This window comes from Taurulus bubalis, assembly GCF_910589615.1.
Source record: "Taurulus bubalis genome assembly, chromosome: 10".
In the NCBI taxonomy this organism is placed as follows: Eukaryota; Metazoa; Chordata; class Actinopteri; order Perciformes; family Cottidae; genus Taurulus; species Taurulus bubalis.
The window spans coordinates 25,836,879-25,857,466 of NC_136598.1; the positions used below are offsets into that span (position 1 = coordinate 25,836,879).

Sequence of the window (20,588 nt, forward strand, 5' to 3'; positions counted from 1 at the left end):
TCTGAGATTAAAAGCGTAGATGTGAGGAAAACAAATTTAAATTCTCTGAATTTAAAGTCTTAAGTTTAAGAACTCCTTATCGCCCGTCTCATCATGGAAATGTGAATAAACCAGTTGCACTAATGTGTTTAATGACATCTGTGTTTAACAAATGTTGGAGGTTTGTAGCATAAATCTCACACCCGTTGACGGAGTAGGAAGACTTTTGTGGGGATTTGAACATCCAATAACATTTTAATTCTGATTAATAATGGACATGTACAGTCTTAATAAACAGGTATGTGTAAACAGAGGTGGAGGAGGAGAAACGTCACGTTGTGACAGGATGAGGCGGAGCGGTGACGCGTGACAACAGCAACAGACAGCAGGAAGTCATTAAGGATCTCAGGACCACTGGAGCAGAGAATTAGAAAACACACCTTCTGTCAAGTGATTTGACAAGAACACACACACACACACACACACACACACACACACACACACACACACACACACACATAATGAAGCTGGGGAATTGAACGCTACATGGTGTGTTGATTGGTTCTGTCCACAATCACTCCCAATTTGCTACATTAACTTTGTGCCATGAAGTGACTGAACTGTGGTTCGATTAAAGGTGATTAAATGTGAATTAATTAAACATCATTTAAACATGGTAAAACTTTATGTGCACGACTTTCCCACGATGAAATTTCTCCCCTCAGCCCCTGACATGTAGAATACATGTGACACTACATTCGTTGGTTGGCGCGGAAATAACGATGAATCGTAACCGTCCGGTGTCAGCGTTTTATTTCTATGCGCCGCATTGCTGAAGATCCGCCAGTAAAAAGAGTAGAAGAAGAAGTAGAGAAACCAAAAATGTTACCTTGGCCATCCAACTATCTACGAGAGACAAATCTTCAGGAAAATGTTTCAATTGAGTTGTTTTATATATATAAAGGTCAACTGTAGTGGGAGTCGAACCCACAACCTTTGAAAAGCTTCCTTATAGTTCAGCTAGAAATCCATTGTCCCACAGAGCCACAGTCAGGTACCAATGATTAGTTATAAAGATAAAGAATAAAAACAACGAGGGGATAAATCCGACCTGAAGTCCTTTCTGATGTAAAGGTTCACACCCTTCTGCAGGTGAACCTTGACTCTGGTGGGACTCACACCCAAAACCTTTGAGTTTAACTAGTGGTACGTTTATTATTTTAGTATGAAGGAACTAGTTAAAGCACAGTTTGAAGGGTCACGACTGCATTTTTGTCACAAATTGTTCAATTTAAATGCATCTCTGGTGGGACTCGAACCAACAACCTTTGAAAAACTTAAATACAGTTTAACTAGACTTTCAATGCGCTGTCCATTGCGCCTCAGAGCCACTTCCATTTACTATTTATTAGTTAGTCATGAAAAAAGAACGAGGGTAGCTACCACTTTTTTTTTGCTATGGACTGGGACTCGAACCCACGACAATTTACAAAAATTGGAAAACAACGGAATCTTGTTGTTCCAAGTGGCAAAAAAGTCTTTCTAATATTGTTCTGAAGAACGAAAAATGTATGTTTTACAGGATCAGGTTCGTACAAATGGTTAAATTAGATATGTAAAATGTTTTTTTATGAAATATCACAATTCTAAGATTCGATTCCGTTGCTTTTTTTTCTGACGGAAGCCACATGATGAGATTGTTGCCGTTTCCAAAGAGCTTTTCTCATGAGATGCTTTCAAAATGCACATAAAAATACATGCAGTGATTGTAATGAGCCGTTCTGGGTTTTCCTCGTGTGGACGAGGAAGCAATTTAACAAAAGCTCCCGAGCCGCGGATACACGTCTGTGTGTGTGTGTGTGTGTGTGTGTGTGCGTGTGTGTGTGTTGAAATGCATGTATTCAGGTGGTGAGTCAGATTTGCTGGTCCCCAGTTTTAAGTCTAGAACAGATGGTGAGGAGAAGAAGTGATATCAACAAAGACACTCAGTTCCTCAAACTGTGAGCTACCATTGTTGTTCACATCTGTGTGTGTGTGTGTGTGTGTGTGTGTGTGTGTGTGTGTGTGTGTGTGTGTTTTCGCTTTGTAAAAGACTGAAGGGCAATAGCTGAATAGTGAAGCAGAAAAAAACAATTTTCTAGCAGACAGCGTTGGTAAAAAGGGAATAAATTGATGCCCAGAGAAAAACAGAGTAACAAGTTCTTCCATGGCTGCTAAGTAGATTTTGCATTTTTCAAATTAAATGAAGCAGTAATGATTCCTTTTGAGATGTTCTTGTAAATGTGTCTCTGTGGAAAGAAGAAAAAAAGAGTTGAGGACGCATATTTGTTCTTTGTGTAAATTCACACTTTTAGATTCATAGTGAAAGAACAAATCATATTCTCACTTGTTTCATTACTCTGCTGCTCTGCAAACTGTAATGTCTTTCTATTACATTTCATTCATATGTATATCAAAATACAGCGAAAAAAGCTTGAAAAACCCACTTAAACTGGCAAACAGTTGGGGAACACAGTCGAGCATTTAGCCAGATATTTCCTTTAGACTTGGTGGGGACAAAAACAGAGCATAAAGAGAAAACACTGATGTAGAGACGCCGTATACGTCTCTGGTGTCGACCTGTCAATCATCTTGAAGCCCCGCCCCTAAAGCGTCCCCTGCTTTATGGTCTGTTTGACTCTAAATGACCCTAATGTACTAAATGAACATCATGCTGTATTGAAGAAGACTTGAAACTAGAGATTGAGACATAAACTCATGTTTACAATGTTTACTGAGGGAATACATCAAGAGAAGTAGAGTCATTTATATAGACTTCTATACAACCAGAGGAGTCGCCCCCTGGTGGTCAGGAGAGAGAATGCATCTTTAACACATGAAGCATAGACTTCTATACAACCAGAGGACCAGAGGATATCTATATGATTGTTTACTAATTGTCTACATCGGCAAAGAAAAAAATAGAGCTCACTGAGCACGCTCAGAATACTCATCTCTGGTTTTTGATGTATCGCTGACGAAGCCTTTATCTCCACCTGCTGGCCCGGGTACCGTTTGGTGTCAGTTTTTACCGTGTGGACGAAGATATTTTGTAAAAACGAAGGTGGACAGAAATTAATTTCACAATGTAGAAGGAAAACATCTGTAAAAGAAATATCTGTATCCACGTAGAGAGGATCTAAAGAGAGACGTATTGATTGCATTGTTTTGGACACTCTTAATGCAAAGTAAAGAGAGCGTCTCATCGTGTCAATAAAGCTCCATGAATTGAATCGCGTTGTGAACTCGGGTCGATGAAAACAGCCGCCTGCAGCATCTTCATGGCTTCACTGTGGCCTTCTCTGCATTTCACTGCTCTCACTCTGTCATCTTCCCTTTCCTTTTTTTATCCTCTCCTCTCTCCCTCTCCCTCTCTCGTTACATTATTGATAGAGAACACATCTATGAATCTTTCCCGTCTCCAGAGAAGATTTATCCGTCCGCTTCATCTTTATTTCTTCCCCGCAGGCCAAACCTGCTGATGGAGTTATTTTGCTCAGTACAAATGGAGCTCAAATGGAGTCATATTTGTCCCTTTATGCCCACGGTAAATTACCGCAAAACTCTCCCTCCATTTTGCAGACGAATTGTTTGGATAATTCAATCTTTTTGCTGTCGTTTCGGCGGTCAGGAGGTGAATGTAAAATGGCTGGATGTCAGATCCCAGGAAGGAGACACTTTATGTGCTCTGCGGGGGCAAAGGTTTCACAGAGGACACTGATGGGATGGGCTGGGAGTTAGCTTCTACTTCTACAACGTAAAGTTACACAGGGTGGAATATAAAAGATTCTGTACATAAAAACGAAGGGTTAGGGATCGCAGCTGCAGGCTACTGGTAAGCTACGTTGAGCTACGTCTTTGAGCTGCAGGCTAACGTAAAGCTAAAAGCTTATTTTGATACATTTTTTTTATCAAAATCATGACAACCCTAACAATAAGACACAATAGCTGTAGTTGCCTAGTGACAGTGACACGAATCTGAAGCCATAACTCAGACCCGATTGGCTCAAATCTGTCACTTAATAAATGTTCAGTAACAGCAGGGTGAAAGCATACAGACTTACTGTACTGCAATTACAAGAAGATAAGTGGGAAACAGAGAAGACTTGAGAGGAGACGGAAGAATAAAGGAGTTAAAATGAGGAGAAAAGTGAAACAAACATAAAGAACGAGAAACACAGCACCCAAACAGTGTCTTAAAGCTGCATTCTCTCTAATGACCACCAGGGGGCGACTCCTCTGGTTGTATAGAAGTAAATGCGTTTTGTGTTAAAGCTGCATTCTCTCTCCTGACCACCAGGGGGTGACTCCTCTGGTTGTATAGAAGTCTATGCTTCATGTGTTAAAGCTGCATTCTCTCTACTGACCACCAGGGAGCGACTCCTCTGGTTGTATAGAAGTCTATGCTTCATGTGTCACTTCATGTGTCACTGATTGCAAAAAAACAAGATGGCGACGACCAAGATGGTGAACTTGAGGTTTTGTTTCTTCGTCTTCTGTCTAGAAATAACATTGCTGCTATTTCATTATTATATACAACATGTGCAGGAAGTTAATTCCAATAACTAAACATAGTGCATTATATTAAGACCAATAGATCCACTTCTTTATATTGACCTTTAACTAACAATAATTAAACATTATTTGCATTTGATTGGATGACGAATAAGATGATTATACCATAAAATCGATCAATACCACCCGGCTGCTGCACTCATCCTGGATTGACTGCAATCTAATGACACACAAGTGTTCATGAGAGTGTTTTACAGCATTATTCATTCACCGGAGAGTAATTTAATAATGATGAGTGTATAATACTGCAACCTAAATAAAATCAATGCACACTGTGGATGAAACAATTGTGTTGTGCTGTTGAAATATAGAATACTTGTTACTTGTTTCAGATGCTCACTAAATGAAGCGCAGAGGATTAACACGGATGTTATTCATGATTATATTTCTATCAATGCTCCGACAAAACCACCTCAATCTCTTAATCCATTCTGTTGACTAAACAGGTTTTCAGTCCCGTTGTTTATTTGAGGAACAGGTGTCATCAACCCTCCAGCAGTTTTACTGCGTCTGTATGAGTCCGCAGATTGTTAACATATGTTGTCTGAACGGCTTTGTAGACTTTGAGACGCAAAGAAAACGAACCAGAGAAGCTTAAATCCACGATTTTCAGTCAGTCATTTTTACGATCGATAACTTCATTCAGCGTATCATCGTATAATGGTTTGTATGATATCGTACAAAAACGTTACTCCTAATTTTTCACATGTTTTCCTTCTACATTTTACAAGAATACAGGCTAAATAAACCTAACAGGAAGCAACTTAGTGAGGGTTAAACAAGATGCTGAAATACTTAGTTATGTTTAATAAAGATGCTGAAATACTTAATTGTGTTTAATAAAGATGATGAAATACTTAGTTATGTTTAATAAAGATGATGAAATACATAGTTGTGTTTAATAAAGATGATGAAATACTTAGTTATGTTTAATAAAGATGATAAAATACTTAATTATGTTTAATAAATATGATGAAATACTTAGTTATGTTTAATAAAGATGATGAAATACTTAATTATGCTTAATAAAGATGATGAAATACTTAGTTAGGTTTAATAAAGATGATGAAATACATAGTTGTGTTTAATAAAGATGATGAAATACTTAGTTATGTTTAATAAATATGATGAAATACTTAGTTATGTTTAATAAAGATGATGAAATACTTAGTTATGTTTAATAAAGATGATGAAATACTTAGTTATGTTTCATGAATATGATGAAATACTTAGTTAGGTTTAATAAAGATGATGAAATACTTAGTTATGTTTCATGAATATGATGAAATACTTAGTTAGGTTTAATAAAGATGATGAAATACGTATTTGGTTGCATTCACAGAAATAGCTGCTATCGTTCCAATATTTGCAGTATTATTTATTCTTGTGTTTATTCTGTCCCGGTGTGTAAAGACCTGAAGAAGATGTAATATTGTTGTTAAATAAAAAGAATTACAATAGTTGCTTCAGTGAAGCTCCACATTAACACAACCCCTCCCCAGTGACAATGGCTTTCGTAGACGCTGCAATAACATTTTATAAAGACTCGTCAAAAGAGAAGCAATGAGGCCTCAAAACATCAGCGATCAGGAAAAGTAAAACAGAACAGCAATCAAACGTGTTCGACGGAAGAAGCAGGAGGAGGAAATAACACCTCTCTCCTCTCGCCTCCTCCTGTACTTCCTCTCTCTCGCTGCTTTTCTCTCCCCGTCTGGCGTTCGCATCATCGCTGCTCGACTCTTCTCATCATGAATTGTACACAAAACCCCTTTTTCCTCAGTTTCCTCTGCAGCGTGTGTGGAGAGTCTCCCGCAGAATCTGTCCTTTACACAGATAACGAGCATTTCTTCAGCCCCCGCGATGCATTCAGGGACTCGCAATACACATCTGGTGCCTTTTTTCTTTTAATTTTTTCAGTGAATACAACATTTTCAGAAAATTATTTTTTATTCTTTAAAGCAGCAATAGCTCAAGTTTTTCTTGAGTGACGCCTTTAGTCTGATTTGATCATTCAGAAGCTGTACTCACTAAGACACCAATCACTTTCTGGGTTGAGCTTGAGATGAGAAGCTTAAACATTAATCCTGCTTCATTCCTCCCAACACGAAGGACCAACGATTGAAAGTAACGTTAGCACCACAGCAACGTTAGCGCCACAGTAACATTAGCGCCACAGTAACGTTTACACCACAGTAACGTTAGCACCACAGTAACGTTTACACCACAGTAACGTTAGCACCACAGTAACGTTAACACCACAGTAACGTTAACACCACAGTAACGTTAACACCACAGTAACGTTTACACCACAGTAACGTTAGCACCACAGTAACGTTAGCACCACAGTAACGTTTACACCACAGCAACGTTAACACCACAGTAATGTTAGCACCACAGTAATGTTAACACCACAGTAACGTTAACACCACAGTAACGTTAACACCACAGTAATGTTAGCACCACAGTAATGTTAGCACCACAGTAATGTTAACACCACAGTAACGTTAGCACCACAGTAACGTTAACACCACAGTAATGTTAACTCCACAGTAACGTTAACTCCACAGTAACGTTAACACCACAGTAACGTTAACTCCACAGTAACGTTAACACCACAGTAACGTTAACACCACAGTAATGTTAGCACCACAGTAATGTTAGCACCACAGTAATGTTAACACCACAGTAATGTTAACACCACAGTAACGTTAGCACCACAGTAACGTTAACACCACAGTAACGTTAGCACCACAGTAACGTTAGCACCACAGTAACGTTAGCACCACAGTAACGTTAGCACCACAGTAACGTTTACACCACAGTAATGTTTACACCACAGTAACGTTTGCGCCACAGTAACGTTTGCGCCACAGTAACGTTTACACCACAGTAACGTTAACACCACAGTAATGTTAACACCACAGTAATGTTTACACCACAGTAATGTTTACACCACAGTAACGTTTGCGCCACAGTAACGTTTACACCACAGTAATGTTAACACCACAGTAATGTTAACACCACAGTAACGTTTACACCACAGTAATGTTTACACCACAGTAACGTTTACACCACAGTAATGTTAACACCACAGTAATGTTAACACCACAGTAACGTTTACACCACAGTAATGTTAACACCACAGTAACGTTAACACCACAGTAACGTTAACACCACAGTAATGTTAACACCACAGTAACGTTTACACCACAGTAATGTTAACACCACAGTAACGTTAACACCACAGTAACGTTAACACCACAGTAATGTTAACACCACAGTAACGTTAACACCACAGTAATGTTAACACCACAGTAACGTTAACACCACAGTAATGTTAACACCACAGTAACGTTAACACCACAGTAACGTTAACACCACAGTAATGTTAACACCACAGAAACGTTAACACCGCAGTAACATTAGCGCCACAATAACGTTAGCCCATAAAGTTTTTACTACCTTTAATAAATCTGTAACGTTAGCTAATGCTACCTGTTGCGTTAGTTAACATTAGTAATGTTAGTAAAGATTACTGGTTACGTTAAGTAAGATTCATTAAATTAGCTATACATTACTGGATAGGGTAGTTAAGATTACTGGATACGTTAATTAAGATTACTGATTATGTTAGTTAAGATTACTGGATACGTTAATTAAGATTACAGATTATGTTAGTTAAGATTACTGGTTACATAAACTACCATTACGTTACCTAACTTTAATATTAGCTAAAATTACTGCTTACGTTACTTATGTTATTTAATTTTAATGTTAGCTAATATTACTTGTTACGATAGTTAACATTAATTACATTATCTAACTTTAATGTTAGCTAATATTACTTGTTAAGTTAGTTAACATTAATTACACTATCTAACTTTAATGTTAGCTAATATTACTGGTTACGCTAGCTAATGTGCCTGGCAGAGAAAACGTTAGTGAATTTTCAAACATTTGCAGCGGAGATATATATATATATATATATATATATATATATATATATATATATATATATATTGTTCGAACAGGACTTGGTTTCTTATCATCGTCCAGCTGTTTCTCACATGGCTTTTAAAATGAATATAAAATGCCGGCAGCAGCAGCATCGGGGTCAGCAGCGTCTCAACACAAAGCGCCGCGCGACAATCAGGCCCTCTTAATTCCTATCTTCATCTCCATCACTCTTCCTCCTCTTCCCCCCGCTGCATTATTCATCCAGCACTGCTGCTGTCAGGCTTTCTCTCCCTCGGTGACATGCTGGACAACCTGAATGAACAAACACAAGTAGCCCTGCTTCCCCTCAAGGACACACACACGGTCGCACAACCACTTAGAGCACTTCCGTAACCTAATAATGTCACACAAAATGATCCTCTGATAGCGAAATGAATCACGCTGGTCTGTGTGTGTGTGACACGTTTACTGCAATCGCCACTATTTGTGCAGTGTGTTTCACGTTAGATAATTCTCAGTGTGTGTGTGTGTGTGTGTGTGTGTGTGTGTGTGTGTGTGTGTGTGTGTCCTACCGTCTTGGGGCAGTGGACGTATCGCGCCAGGCTGATAATCAGGTCGTGTGTGATGGGGTCGACCAGGTTCCTGAAGCTGGCGTAGCGGTACAACACGTCATCCAGAGACGTTGACTCCATGCCCAGGTCCTACACACACACACACACACACACACACACACACACACACACACACACACACACACACACACACACACACACACACACACACACACACACACACACACACACACACACACGTTAAATTACATCATCATATTCTCACTTTCGCAATTGTGCAACAGTACTTATATGGGCAACACCGTTATATTCAAGGAAAGGCAATTTATTTATACACTAGATTTCATGCACAAACATCCAACAAAGTTCAAACATAAACTACACAATACTGATACATTAATCATTGATCACACATACATTGCATTTGTTTTTCTCTATTAGCAAATGTAATTTGCACATAAATGCACACACATTTTAATGGCTTTTTACATTTTTAGCTTAAAACATATAATTCCCTGCATGCTGGTGAATTTCTTTCTGCATTAATTTATGGTGTAAATGTTTTTTTTAAAGAAAACACAGGTGACAATTCTACATATTAAAATATATTGGAATATATTGGAATATTAGTCCATTGTTTTCCTTCATCCAATGTTATGGAATGAAAGCCACGTCGGGGAAAAAAAATGCTTCACATGATCTAATGATGAAACTATGAAAATGTTAAATTGAATGTGGGACGGACACACACACACACACACACACACACACACACACACACACACACACACACACAGATAGCCCTTCCAGCCCCCCGGTGTGCGATACCGATATGATGAAGAAGCGCCGCCCTAAAGCATTGAATCAGACGCCTGTTGCTTCCCGCCTGTCTCTCCGCTCGCTGCCGAGGGAAAATGAAAATGTGTCACATCTCGAGCGCCATCAAAGCCTATGAGTCATTAACCTGCTCAAGATCCATGCATGAACCGCGGCCTTGTTAAATCTTAAAAAAACATGAGTGACAACTCTGCTTATTAGACATTTTGAGGACTGTAACAAAGCTGCTGAAATACTGAGTCAAAGCAGAGCGACGGCTGCACAGCCTCACTCATAAATACATTAATAATTTAGTTTATTATTATTATCGTGCTCCATTAAAAGCAGCTGGAACACTGACTTTGTTCGGAACGAAGATTACAAGTTAAAGCGCCTCCTAAAAGCTGCTCCTTCCTCCCCCACAGTTAAATGAAAAGGCTGGACACCTTGAATGACACCACAGCATCGTGACCTTACTCGTCGTAGGACGACTTTATTTTTATTTGTCCTGAGTGTGGGAGTGAAGGAAAGGTCATGAGCTCCCTCGGTAGTATTTCTTGGCAGACGCCCAATTAGATGAAGAGAAACCCTGGTATTTCGCACAGACTGCAAAATGGAAATGAGTGTGGTCAGTAAAAGTCTGGCTAATCTTCTCATTACGTGGAATTAAGTGGAAGCTATGGCTTGATTGTGAAAATACAGAACACAGGTTTGGGTCACCAAAATAATTGTCATTCACCTCACTGAGGACCTTGTGGTTTTAAAACCTGTGGAAGAGTTAATCCAATACTGAAGTGTCTTAAAACTGCATTCTCTCTACTGACCACCAGGGGGTGACTCCTCTGGTTGTATAGAAGTATATGCTTCATGTGTTAAAGCTGCATTCTCTCTACTGACCACCAGGGGGTGACTCCTCTGGTTGTATAGAAGTCTATGCTTCATGTGTTAAAGCTGCATTATCTCTCCTGACCACCAGGGGGCGACTTCTCTGGTTGTATAGAAGTCTATATAAATGACTCTACTTCTCTTGATTTATTCCCTCAGTAAACATTGTAAACATGAGTTTATGTCTCAATCTCTAGTTTCAAGTCTTCTTCAATACAGCATGATGTTCATTTAGTAAATTATGGTCATTTAGAGTCAAACAGACCATAAAGCAGGGGACGCTTTAGGGCGGGGCTACAAGGTGATTGACAGGTCTCTACGTCACTCCTCCTCAGTCCACATATGGTAACGTTTGTTCAAAGGTTGCAAAACGTCAAGATGGAGACAGCCTTTGTGTAGAGATTTATTTTGTTTATTTCCAAGATCCAGAGTGAACCTCAATTATAATAATTTAATTTACTATATTCTGAATCATGCTTTGTTGATTTCTTCCTGTTGCTCTGCCACAAACACTCTGTAATGGGTCGGCCTTTCTGTCCACACCACGGTTTTGATCTGATTTTGTGAATGCATGTTTAGTCTGCATGTAAGTGGAGGCTCATTGTGTCTGCAGATGTATTGTTGTGTTTGCGCGGGTCCGTTTTTGCAGACAGTTAAGTGGCAACGAGGCCAAACATGTTCAGAGCGAGAGAGAGAGAGAGAGAGAGAGAGAGAGAGCGATGACTCATCAAGGTTTCCATGCTGCCTATTGTTTTGCGTAGGAGGCGCTTTGACTGAATGACACACATAAATCTGTATTTTCAGAAGGGAGCGATATTAATAGCAACACAGCAGATTAGAGAAACCTCCGATTAGTGCATCAACAGGTGCATTTAATGTCCCATTGTTTCCAGTTGACATCACGCCATCGCACAAGATGCATTGTGGGTCTTTAAATTCTCTCTCCACTATGAAAGACTGTGGACTCATCATTTCTATCGGCTGCAGCTTAGTAAGTATAGTGGTCTGAACAGTCCGACAGATTTGAGTTCGAGTCTACTTAACATTTGTATAATCAGCTAAATGCATTCTCTTTTCAACCCCTTTAATGATAACAATTTACTTGTTATTTAATAAAGTGGGGAAGAATTAAAGGAAGCTAGATACCACTCTTAGATCTGTGCAATAAAGCGACGACAATTTGTGTTGATTCTGGCGCCCCCTGTGGACAAAAGCGGTATTGTACCAGGTTTACGAACCAGCAATTAAGAGTGCTGGCGATGTGTGTGTTTGGTGAGAAGGTCTGCAATGGTAGAAAGTAACTGGGAAACACATGAAAACAAAAGCAAACAATTTTGTTTGCAATGTTTACATAAATGGGATTCACTCTCCAGAGAAGCCATACAATATTAACAGCGGCCGCCTCATGAAATAAACACGACAAAGACAAAATAGAAACGTCTACTTCTTGAACTCCTAACGGGAAAGTGTACACACACACACACACACACACACACACACACACACACACACACACACACACACACACACACACACACACACACACACACACACACACACACACACAGGGGTTAAAGTGTGTCCTTTTCTTTCATTAGAAAGCACCGTCCACACTGATGAGTGCCGCTCAGCATCAAAGCGTCCAGGCGAATAAAGACGGAGACAAAAACACAAGGGCTCTTGGGTAAATTAGAGAAAATTGCCACCGAGGCCGAAGGACCATATATATATGAATACGGCGTCGACCTTTCTTAAAGATCACGTACTGACCCGACAGACTCGTCCACCTCCGACATGATAAAGGACGTTCACAGCTGAAGAATGATTATTGTTATTCATATTTCCATATTAAAAGGTCTGTGCAGGCGATTATTTTCGCCTGATTAGACCTCTTCTCAGGTTGACATTTAAAACACAAAACGATGGCCGCATTCCATTTAGTTGGGTCCTGGTGTCACTGACATGGCTCTCTGGGACCCTGTGATGGAATTAGCCCATAATTTATGTTTGATAGTTTCACTTAAATGAATATGACAAATGAAAAGGTCTGCAGTGGAAACAAAGGTCTTTCTCCGTATCTGAGATGACATCATGGGCGGAAAAAGCTTTCACTTGAATGAATATATTCATGGTTCAAAACATTATTATATAAGTGTGCTTGTGTGCTGTTCAAGGCAGAAATAACAAATAAAATGTATTTTTTACAATCAACACTTGAAAGCATGAATGCACACAAGGTTAATGTAAAAATGTAAACCATACTTTGGTGTTTAATTTTTAGCTCTTTACTTAAGATTCCATTAAACTTATTGGATCTATAATGAGAATAAATATGAAACAAAATTTAAATCATAAATACAAATCCTCCTGCGTCCTACTGTAGTTTTATTTACAAGGGCTTTATATTGTCTGGCGATACGATACATATCATGATACCAGTGTTTCAATGTATCGCAATATATTGCGATACATTGTAACAGAATATCGTCATTATTGCAACTATATTGCAAGGCAATTCATTGAATCTAATTTTAGTATAAAGAACACACTGCCCTGAGTATTAAATCAAATTCAGAAGAAGACGTGGGACGGAGCATTGATTGAGTTCTTCTTTGCACGTAAACTATTATTTAAAAACCTGATACAGCGACTTAAGAGTCAATACAGCATAACAGAACAAATAAGAAGCCAAGGAGCAATACAGAAATCCATCAGAGTCCATGGTAAATGTTTGTTGATATATTAGTTTTAGAGGTTTAGAAGCAACTTATGAAATAAAAATGAAAAATATATAATTTTAGTGTAACGTTGTCGCTCATTATCAAATCTGAGGCTATAAAGCGGTGTGAGTCAGATCCACTCGCCACGCAGCCTCATATGTACTTGTAAACACCATATAATTGTTTAAAGTTACTACAAGGAACTTTCCTCTTGTGTTGATTCTGGCGCCCCCTGTGGACTAAAGTGGTAGTGTCTCTGAGCACCTGGGTCCCTTTAGAAAACCTCTCATTCTACTGCAGCAGGGTCTGACAGTCTGGCCCTCTCAGTCCTGGTTCTGGTTCTCCCGTTGATTTGAAAGATTGGCGAGGCTACCGTACGGAATATAGTTACCGATTATCACTAATTACGGTCTGAGCGATACGACGTGATCACCGGTTAAATCTATTTAAGCTGCGCTCGCCATATGGCAACGTCTTCATTGAGCATCTTCACATCTTCACATCCTGGTAAGTGACAGCACACAGACACGGGCTCATACTCCTGAGTTATAAATGTACTTGGAGGAACTCAAACGAGCCGGCGGTGGAATGGACTCTATAGTACCGTTTTCATTGATTCACGAGCCGAATCGATGAAGCGGCACCATGTTGAGACGCTGCGCCTCAAGTTCTGATGAGCACAAAGACAAAGGAGGATGTGCAGTCAACTGTACAATGCATTGGAAAAGGTTGTCGCCTCATGTGGGCATGACGAAGACGCAAAGTGTTTCTATGTGCGAGAACTCTGGTCGTCTCAAACTCAATGAACGCCTCATGACTAAAAGGGAGGAAACAGCAGCAGTTCATCATGTGACCAACAAGCAGAACATCCTCCAGGTAACCTGAGTGATGTCATACGGAGTCTGATCACAAGAAAGTATTTTTTTCCCTCACAAAATAATCAAAAAGAACCAATAAGAGTATCGATTAAAGTCCAAACAATGTCTCCGCCCACTGTCCTGTCACAGCCAACATTTAGCGCCCGAGGAGTTTCCCACCGACGCTGCTGGTCATCGCTTAGCGGTCGAGTTAATTGAAGGGCGGTGATAAAGATGGTGGACTCCTCGTTATCTCAACAGAGCTCCGGCGTGATTAATCAATGTCTATTTGGTCCTCCTGGTAACCGCAAACAAGCTCTCTTTCCCCCTCTTTAGAGTGTCTTCTAACGTCTCTGCATCACTATTATTCTTCTTCTTCTTCTTCTTCTTCTTCTTCTTCTTCTTCAGTGTCTGTCGCAGTGTTTCTGTCTTCTTTCCTTCTCAGTAATTGTCTCCATCTAATTCCTGGTGTGACCCGTTCGTCATGCGCCACTGTTCTCCTGACTGATGGTTATGTCACCGGAGCTCTTTTGCAATCTTGTTTCCGTGACCCCAACATGTTGTTTTCTTCACCCTCCGGCGCTTGAGGCTGACGCTTAATACGTACCAAGGTTTTTATTTTATTGTTATCTAAAAAAACTATTCACTTGTTACTGGGCAGGTGGGTACCGGTGGAAACGGGAAGCAGATTGGTTGGAGTATTATAGTCGTCTTTAAATCATAAAAGAAGGCTTGATCTTCTTCTGTATACTCAAACGGACATAAGTTACAGGGTTGCTGCACTCTCTCTATAATAATGGGTCAATAAATGTGGTTTTCCTCTGCCGGGTGTCCGGAAGTCTCCGTCGCACCGGAGAGCATTTTGTTCCTTTGCAGTTTCTTTGTGAACGTCACAGTCGTTGTGCAGAACAAAATAAGCATCGATGAGAAAACTAAACCAGACACGTGGACTTCAACAGCTCCGTTAGGGCCGATAGTGCCGCTGAGCTCACTTCCTCCGTATGTCGGCAGTAGTAGAATTATTAAAATGCAGAATTTAACTGCGCAACAGCGACTCCTAGAGGTCATGGGAGCTTGACCTCAACCCGTCACCCGCTGGATCAAAGTCTTCTCCTTCTCTGAGACGCTCCGACGAGATGAGGAGATGTGTTAAGTTTGTAAATTGGGTGCAAGTCGTCTAATGACGGGAGGAGTAGTCCACTAAGTGCCGACGGAGGATCCACGGTTCACCGCGAATGTCCCAGCGGCCGTAAATGAGACCGTAATGGAGGTCCAGAGGAAAAGAATAAAAAGCCTGAATATCTTACAAAGAGGCCGGGTAAAGAAAGACCGTTGAAACGGGCAATTTAAGGAGAATAAAACTGGTTTTAAAATGGGAAACTAAACACCTTTGTTTATGTTTCCTCAGCGCCTTATTGGCCGAGGAGGCCTGAAAATATGTTGTTGTTGTTGTTGTTGATGAAACGAGGGAAATGAGTCACTTCCTGTTTTCCTATATATATTTAAAAAAAGGTCAGTAAACGCTTATAAGAGTCTTAAATGAGACGGCTCTTGTCCTCCTAGCTGGTACGGTATCTAGAGAGAGTCCAGCGCACACTGAAGCTGAAACCAGTTTGTCATTTTCCACCTGAGAGACTTCAACCCCTCGCTTCTGATAACGGTGATGGATGAAGAGCCGTCCTTCGTTTTCCGTCTTGTTTTCCCCATCGATTCAAGGATTAACGTTCTAAACGATAAGAAAACCGGAACATGAAAAGCATCTCCGAAGCCCCGAAGAATACAGTGTGAAAGCAGTGTGTGTGTGTGTGTGTGTGTGTGTGTGTGTGTGTGTATGTTGAGTCATAGAGGATAAACATAGCAGCATATGGATCGTCTCCCCTCCCTCCTTCATCCCGGTGACGATCACATGTTAGATTCACGTTTATTTCTCTCCTCCTTTCTCTCACATTCTCCCTTTGTTCCTCTCCTCTTCTACAAATCTCAACTGGTGGCATTTTAAATTTAATTGTATCTTCCTGCGTCTCTTTTCAGCTCTGGAGCGAATGTCTTGGAAGACGTAGAGAGGCTGTGGATCGTTTTATGTATACATGAACACCAAGTATCTATCTTTTATCATATAAACTATTACTACTGTTAATGCTAATTAAACCCATTTTTTGCTTTTTCACTCTACTGGATGGTGCTTTTAGGTTTTTTTCTAGTAAAGTCAACGAGAAGTTGCATAAAAAAAAAGGATTATTCAAGTGAGATGAACAGAGTGAAGACTATCTTAAGAGATAAAACAGATGATTCATTATGCATTATACAAACTGCATTATTAGCTGAAAGCGTATCGCACAATGTTAAGAATTGTGAGTTTAAGTTACGAGGTAATTCAGAAACTTTTAACTGGTTTTGAAACCGTCTCAGTTTCATGAGTAAACGAGACCACGAGAAGATTGGTTTCCTAAAGGTGTGCGGAAACACTACCACTACCGTCCACAGGGGCCGCCAGAATCCACACAACATGGAAGTCCCTCGTAGTGACTTCTAAGTGTCGGGGATGACATCGTAAAGTGTTCGGTGGTTCAATGCCCCCAAACACACCAAACCTGCGTCTGTGAAGGCCTGCAGGGCAGCAGAGCGATCCATCCAGCGCTGATGGGTTTAAAGTCCGAGTCTGGCTTCTGTTTCTGCACCGCGACGACATCAACCATGATAATGAAGCGAGGACGGGATGCCGCGGTGACCTCGTGACCCCTGGGAGCCTCACACACACACACACACACACACACACACACACAGTGCCGTACCTGGCGGAGGGTCTTGAGCATCTCCGTGGCCTCGTCCTGCTTGCCCTGCTTGGCCATCAGCATCATGTCCTGGATCATGCCGATGCGGCGCTGGTACGGCGGCGGCGGCGGTTGGGTCGCCGCCCCGCCGCCTCTCAGCCGGTCCCCCGACTTCAGCATCAGGGAGGCCAGGATGTCGCCCCGCTCCTTGGTGGGCGTCCGCCTCCAGCCGTGCTGGGGGCTGGCCCCGCCGGGCTCCTGGCCCTTGGCCTGCTTGGCACCCATAACGAAAAAGACGGTGTGGTGCAACGACAAACGACAACGACAACTGTGTCACGGGCCGAGTCGTGTTTGAGGAACTTGGCTCGGCATCACAGTTACAGGAGAGGAAAAAGACCTTGTTAATTAATCCTAGGATGCAAAGTCCGGATGCAGGACCCCTCCTGTCCTGCGGGCCGTCTGCAGACTCCTATCCCGAGCACAACTTCACCACAATATTTACCTCCCTGCAAAAACAGCTGTTATCCACAAAAGCCCAAAGGAGGAAGAAGAGGAGGAGGAGGAGGTGCATGACGCAGGGCAGTGTTTACGTCTCCTGCAAGACCCCCACCCCCCACCCCACCTCACCCCGCACTGCCCCGTCCTTCCTCGCGCTGAACCAGAAAAAGACCCGCATTCGTCCTTGGAGGTGGATCCTCCATCCGGAGCGGAGAGCCGCCGCCGCTTCGGCCGACAACGTGGAGCTCTGGGCCGGGTCGTAGCTGGACAGGAAGAGGGTGGAGGCACTGGTGGTACTGGTGGAGGTACTGGTTGTACTGGTGTACTGCTCCCTTCAGCCCGGGACTGAATCACGTATCGCAACACCCCTCCTGTGCAACTGAATGACGGGCGCGCGCAGCGAGTGCGCGCCGCGGAGGAGAGGGAGGGAGGGAGGAGCGTAGAGCGCGAGGCACAAAGTTTGCGTTAATTAATGTTATTTTAATGTTTACGCAGAAAATATTCATGTTTTTAAGATGATTCTTACCTGAAGCGATCATGTTTGGTCTTTTAGTAAAATCGGCATATAACTGGATGTCAAAGTATTAATTAATTAAAACATATCTACAATATAAAATGCAATTTGTGTTTTCTTTAATGCATATTTATTATGTATATGTATTTATGTAATTGTTTGTACTTCATTTTGAATTAGATAAAAACTTTGTTGCATTGTCGACATTGAAATTTAATAAAGTTTAAAAAAGTACATTTATGAATGAATGGCCTCGAGTCCTTTTGTCTTTGCAGATAAGAACTGATTTTATAAAGAGGCAGATTTTCCTCTTTAATCAGATATATTGGACAGAAAAAAACTTTTTTTTCACAAAAAAAAAGTGAAATTAGATAAAATAATGAGATAAAAAAAGTTGAGTGATGCTTTAAAATCCATTTTTATAAAGAAGTGAAACTTTTCATGGTGTCAGCATTCAATGCAGTAAATGTGATCACGTGCTAAATACATATTGATTTTTCAAAAGGGATTCACTGCCCTCTGGTGGGGCTGAGGTTATAAACAGTATTATTTATATATATATATATATATATATATATATATATATATATATATATATATATATATATATATATATATATATATATATATATATATATATATATATATATATATATATATATAAATAAAGAGGATATCCTGTGTTGCTTAAAGTGATCAACATAAAGTCAAATCAAAGCTCCTTCAACAGATAAAGACACTTTTATTACGACATGTTTGAGTCTGAAGAATAAAAAAAATACACAATGTCAAGATGTACTTTTCAAAAAAAACTTTATTATTTATTGGTTTGGCCTTTAATTACATCTCTATTTACAGTAACATTTCACCTTCACAGGCACTTCAACTCACATGAAACAAAACACGTCGCTTCTTTCTTTCAACACGTCAACCAGGTAGAGGGGGGGGGGGGGTGTGTGTGTGTGTGTGTGTGTGTGTGTGTGTGTGTGTGTGTGTGTGTGTGTGTGTGCGCGTATCAGAGAAATTACCTAAATCGTTCTTTATAGTGCTGCACGACTCTTCTTTCCAGCAAACTAAATACTTTTGGTACATCAAAAAGTTATTAATTTGATCTTTAACAGCATTAAATATAAAGATGAAATCATCATTAATGAGTCACTGATCAGAAGAAAATAACTTTTAGTCAACGGGGATTCCAAGAATCAAAAAGCGATCTGAATATCACATAAATTATAATTACATAACAGCCGGTGGTGTAAGTGCTTTTCAACGTCTTTATGTGGAGAAACAAGTCAATTAAATGTTTTATAAAGAAACTAAAAGGTTGAATATCCTGCAAAATGTAGATTTATTTAACACTTCCTGTTTCTGAAATGTCTAAAAAACAAATTGACCTTTTTAAATAATCCTTAAACTTGTAAATAGTGTTTCTTTGATCAGTGAACCTTTATAGTTTTTGACTGCACAAACTAAAAGGAGAATATAGAAGATATTCCATTTGACATTTGTACTTAAAAATCAATCGTTTGGTTTAATTAATTTAACTGATTCCATCCTGAGCTTCAACGTTGGATCTGAAGTCTCGTCCGATGGAACGAAACCGGGACGACAAGCAAAGAGAAACCCAGCAGGAACTCGAGCTACGAGCCGTGTTTTACTTATTATTATAATAATAATTATTATAATAATATGGAGGAGTTAGTGTCGCGTTAATCTGACTTTAACATCCCGCTGCAGCCGTTTCTCTTTCCATGAACCCAGCAGGAAATATTCCAACGATAATATTAATGATAAAAACAACCGGCTCAATATTGACTCCGCCCCCTCACACATTGACTCCGCCCCCTCCCTCGTCTCCTGGAGCGAAGACGCACACCGATAACTCCTCAGAGTGGATCGATGATGTGTTGCTGTTCTCTCTATGAAACTGCATCGTCTCGAGCTGAAGGCTGAGGCGGAGCTACAGGAGGGGGAGGAGCTTATGGGGAAGGGGAGGAGCTTAGGAGGAGCAGTTAGAACGTGTAGCCAGCAGGGGGCGCCTTGTCGTCTTTGTTGCTCTCCAGGGAAAAGGGAGGGATGCGGACGTCAAAGTGGGAACCGTCTGTCCTCTCGATGCGAAACGTCCCCCTAAGAGAGAGACACACACACACACACACACACACACACACACGTTAAGCCTCCAGAGCACCAGGGGGCGCTGTGGTGAGATGGTTAAATAGTGAGGCTCTCACCACATGTGTCCGCTGGGCGCCTGCAGAGACACGTGGCTGCTGTACTGGAAGGCCGGCTGCTCTTTAGACAACACCGGCTCCTGAGGACACACATTATAATAATTATTACATTATTATAATAATCATGTCATAAAACACATTTTAACAGGGGGGGAGGTGTGTGTGTGTGTGTGT

General features: G+C 40.7%; 2 protein-coding genes across 2 annotated transcripts in view; both read right to left on the reverse strand.

The window, feature by feature from the left end:
- Nucleotides 1-17,456, reverse strand: part of lrrc75a (leucine rich repeat containing 75A) — a gene marked incomplete at both ends in the record, with an annotated part of 38,375 nt that extends 20,919 nt beyond the window's left edge. Inside the window, 2 exons of the mRNA XM_079224930.1 lie at nt 9,123-9,251; nt 17,193-17,456. Of these exons, the coding sequence (XP_079081056.1) occupies nt 9,123-9,251; nt 17,193-17,456 (393 nt within the window). The remainder of the gene's footprint in view (nt 1-9,122; nt 9,252-17,192) is intronic.
- A 1,523-nt stretch (nt 17,457-18,979) lies between these two features.
- The window catches only part of poldip2 (polymerase (DNA-directed), delta interacting protein 2), a gene marked incomplete at its 5' end in the record, with an annotated part of 13,376 nt that continues 11,767 nt past the window's right edge, over nt 18,980-20,588 (reverse strand). Inside the window, 2 exons of the mRNA XM_079224836.1 lie at nt 18,980-20,310; nt 20,415-20,494. Coding sequence (XP_079080962.1) covers nt 20,196-20,310; nt 20,415-20,494 — 195 coding nt within the window. The 3' untranslated portion in view covers nt 18,980-20,195. The remainder of the gene's footprint in view (nt 20,311-20,414; nt 20,495-20,588) is intronic.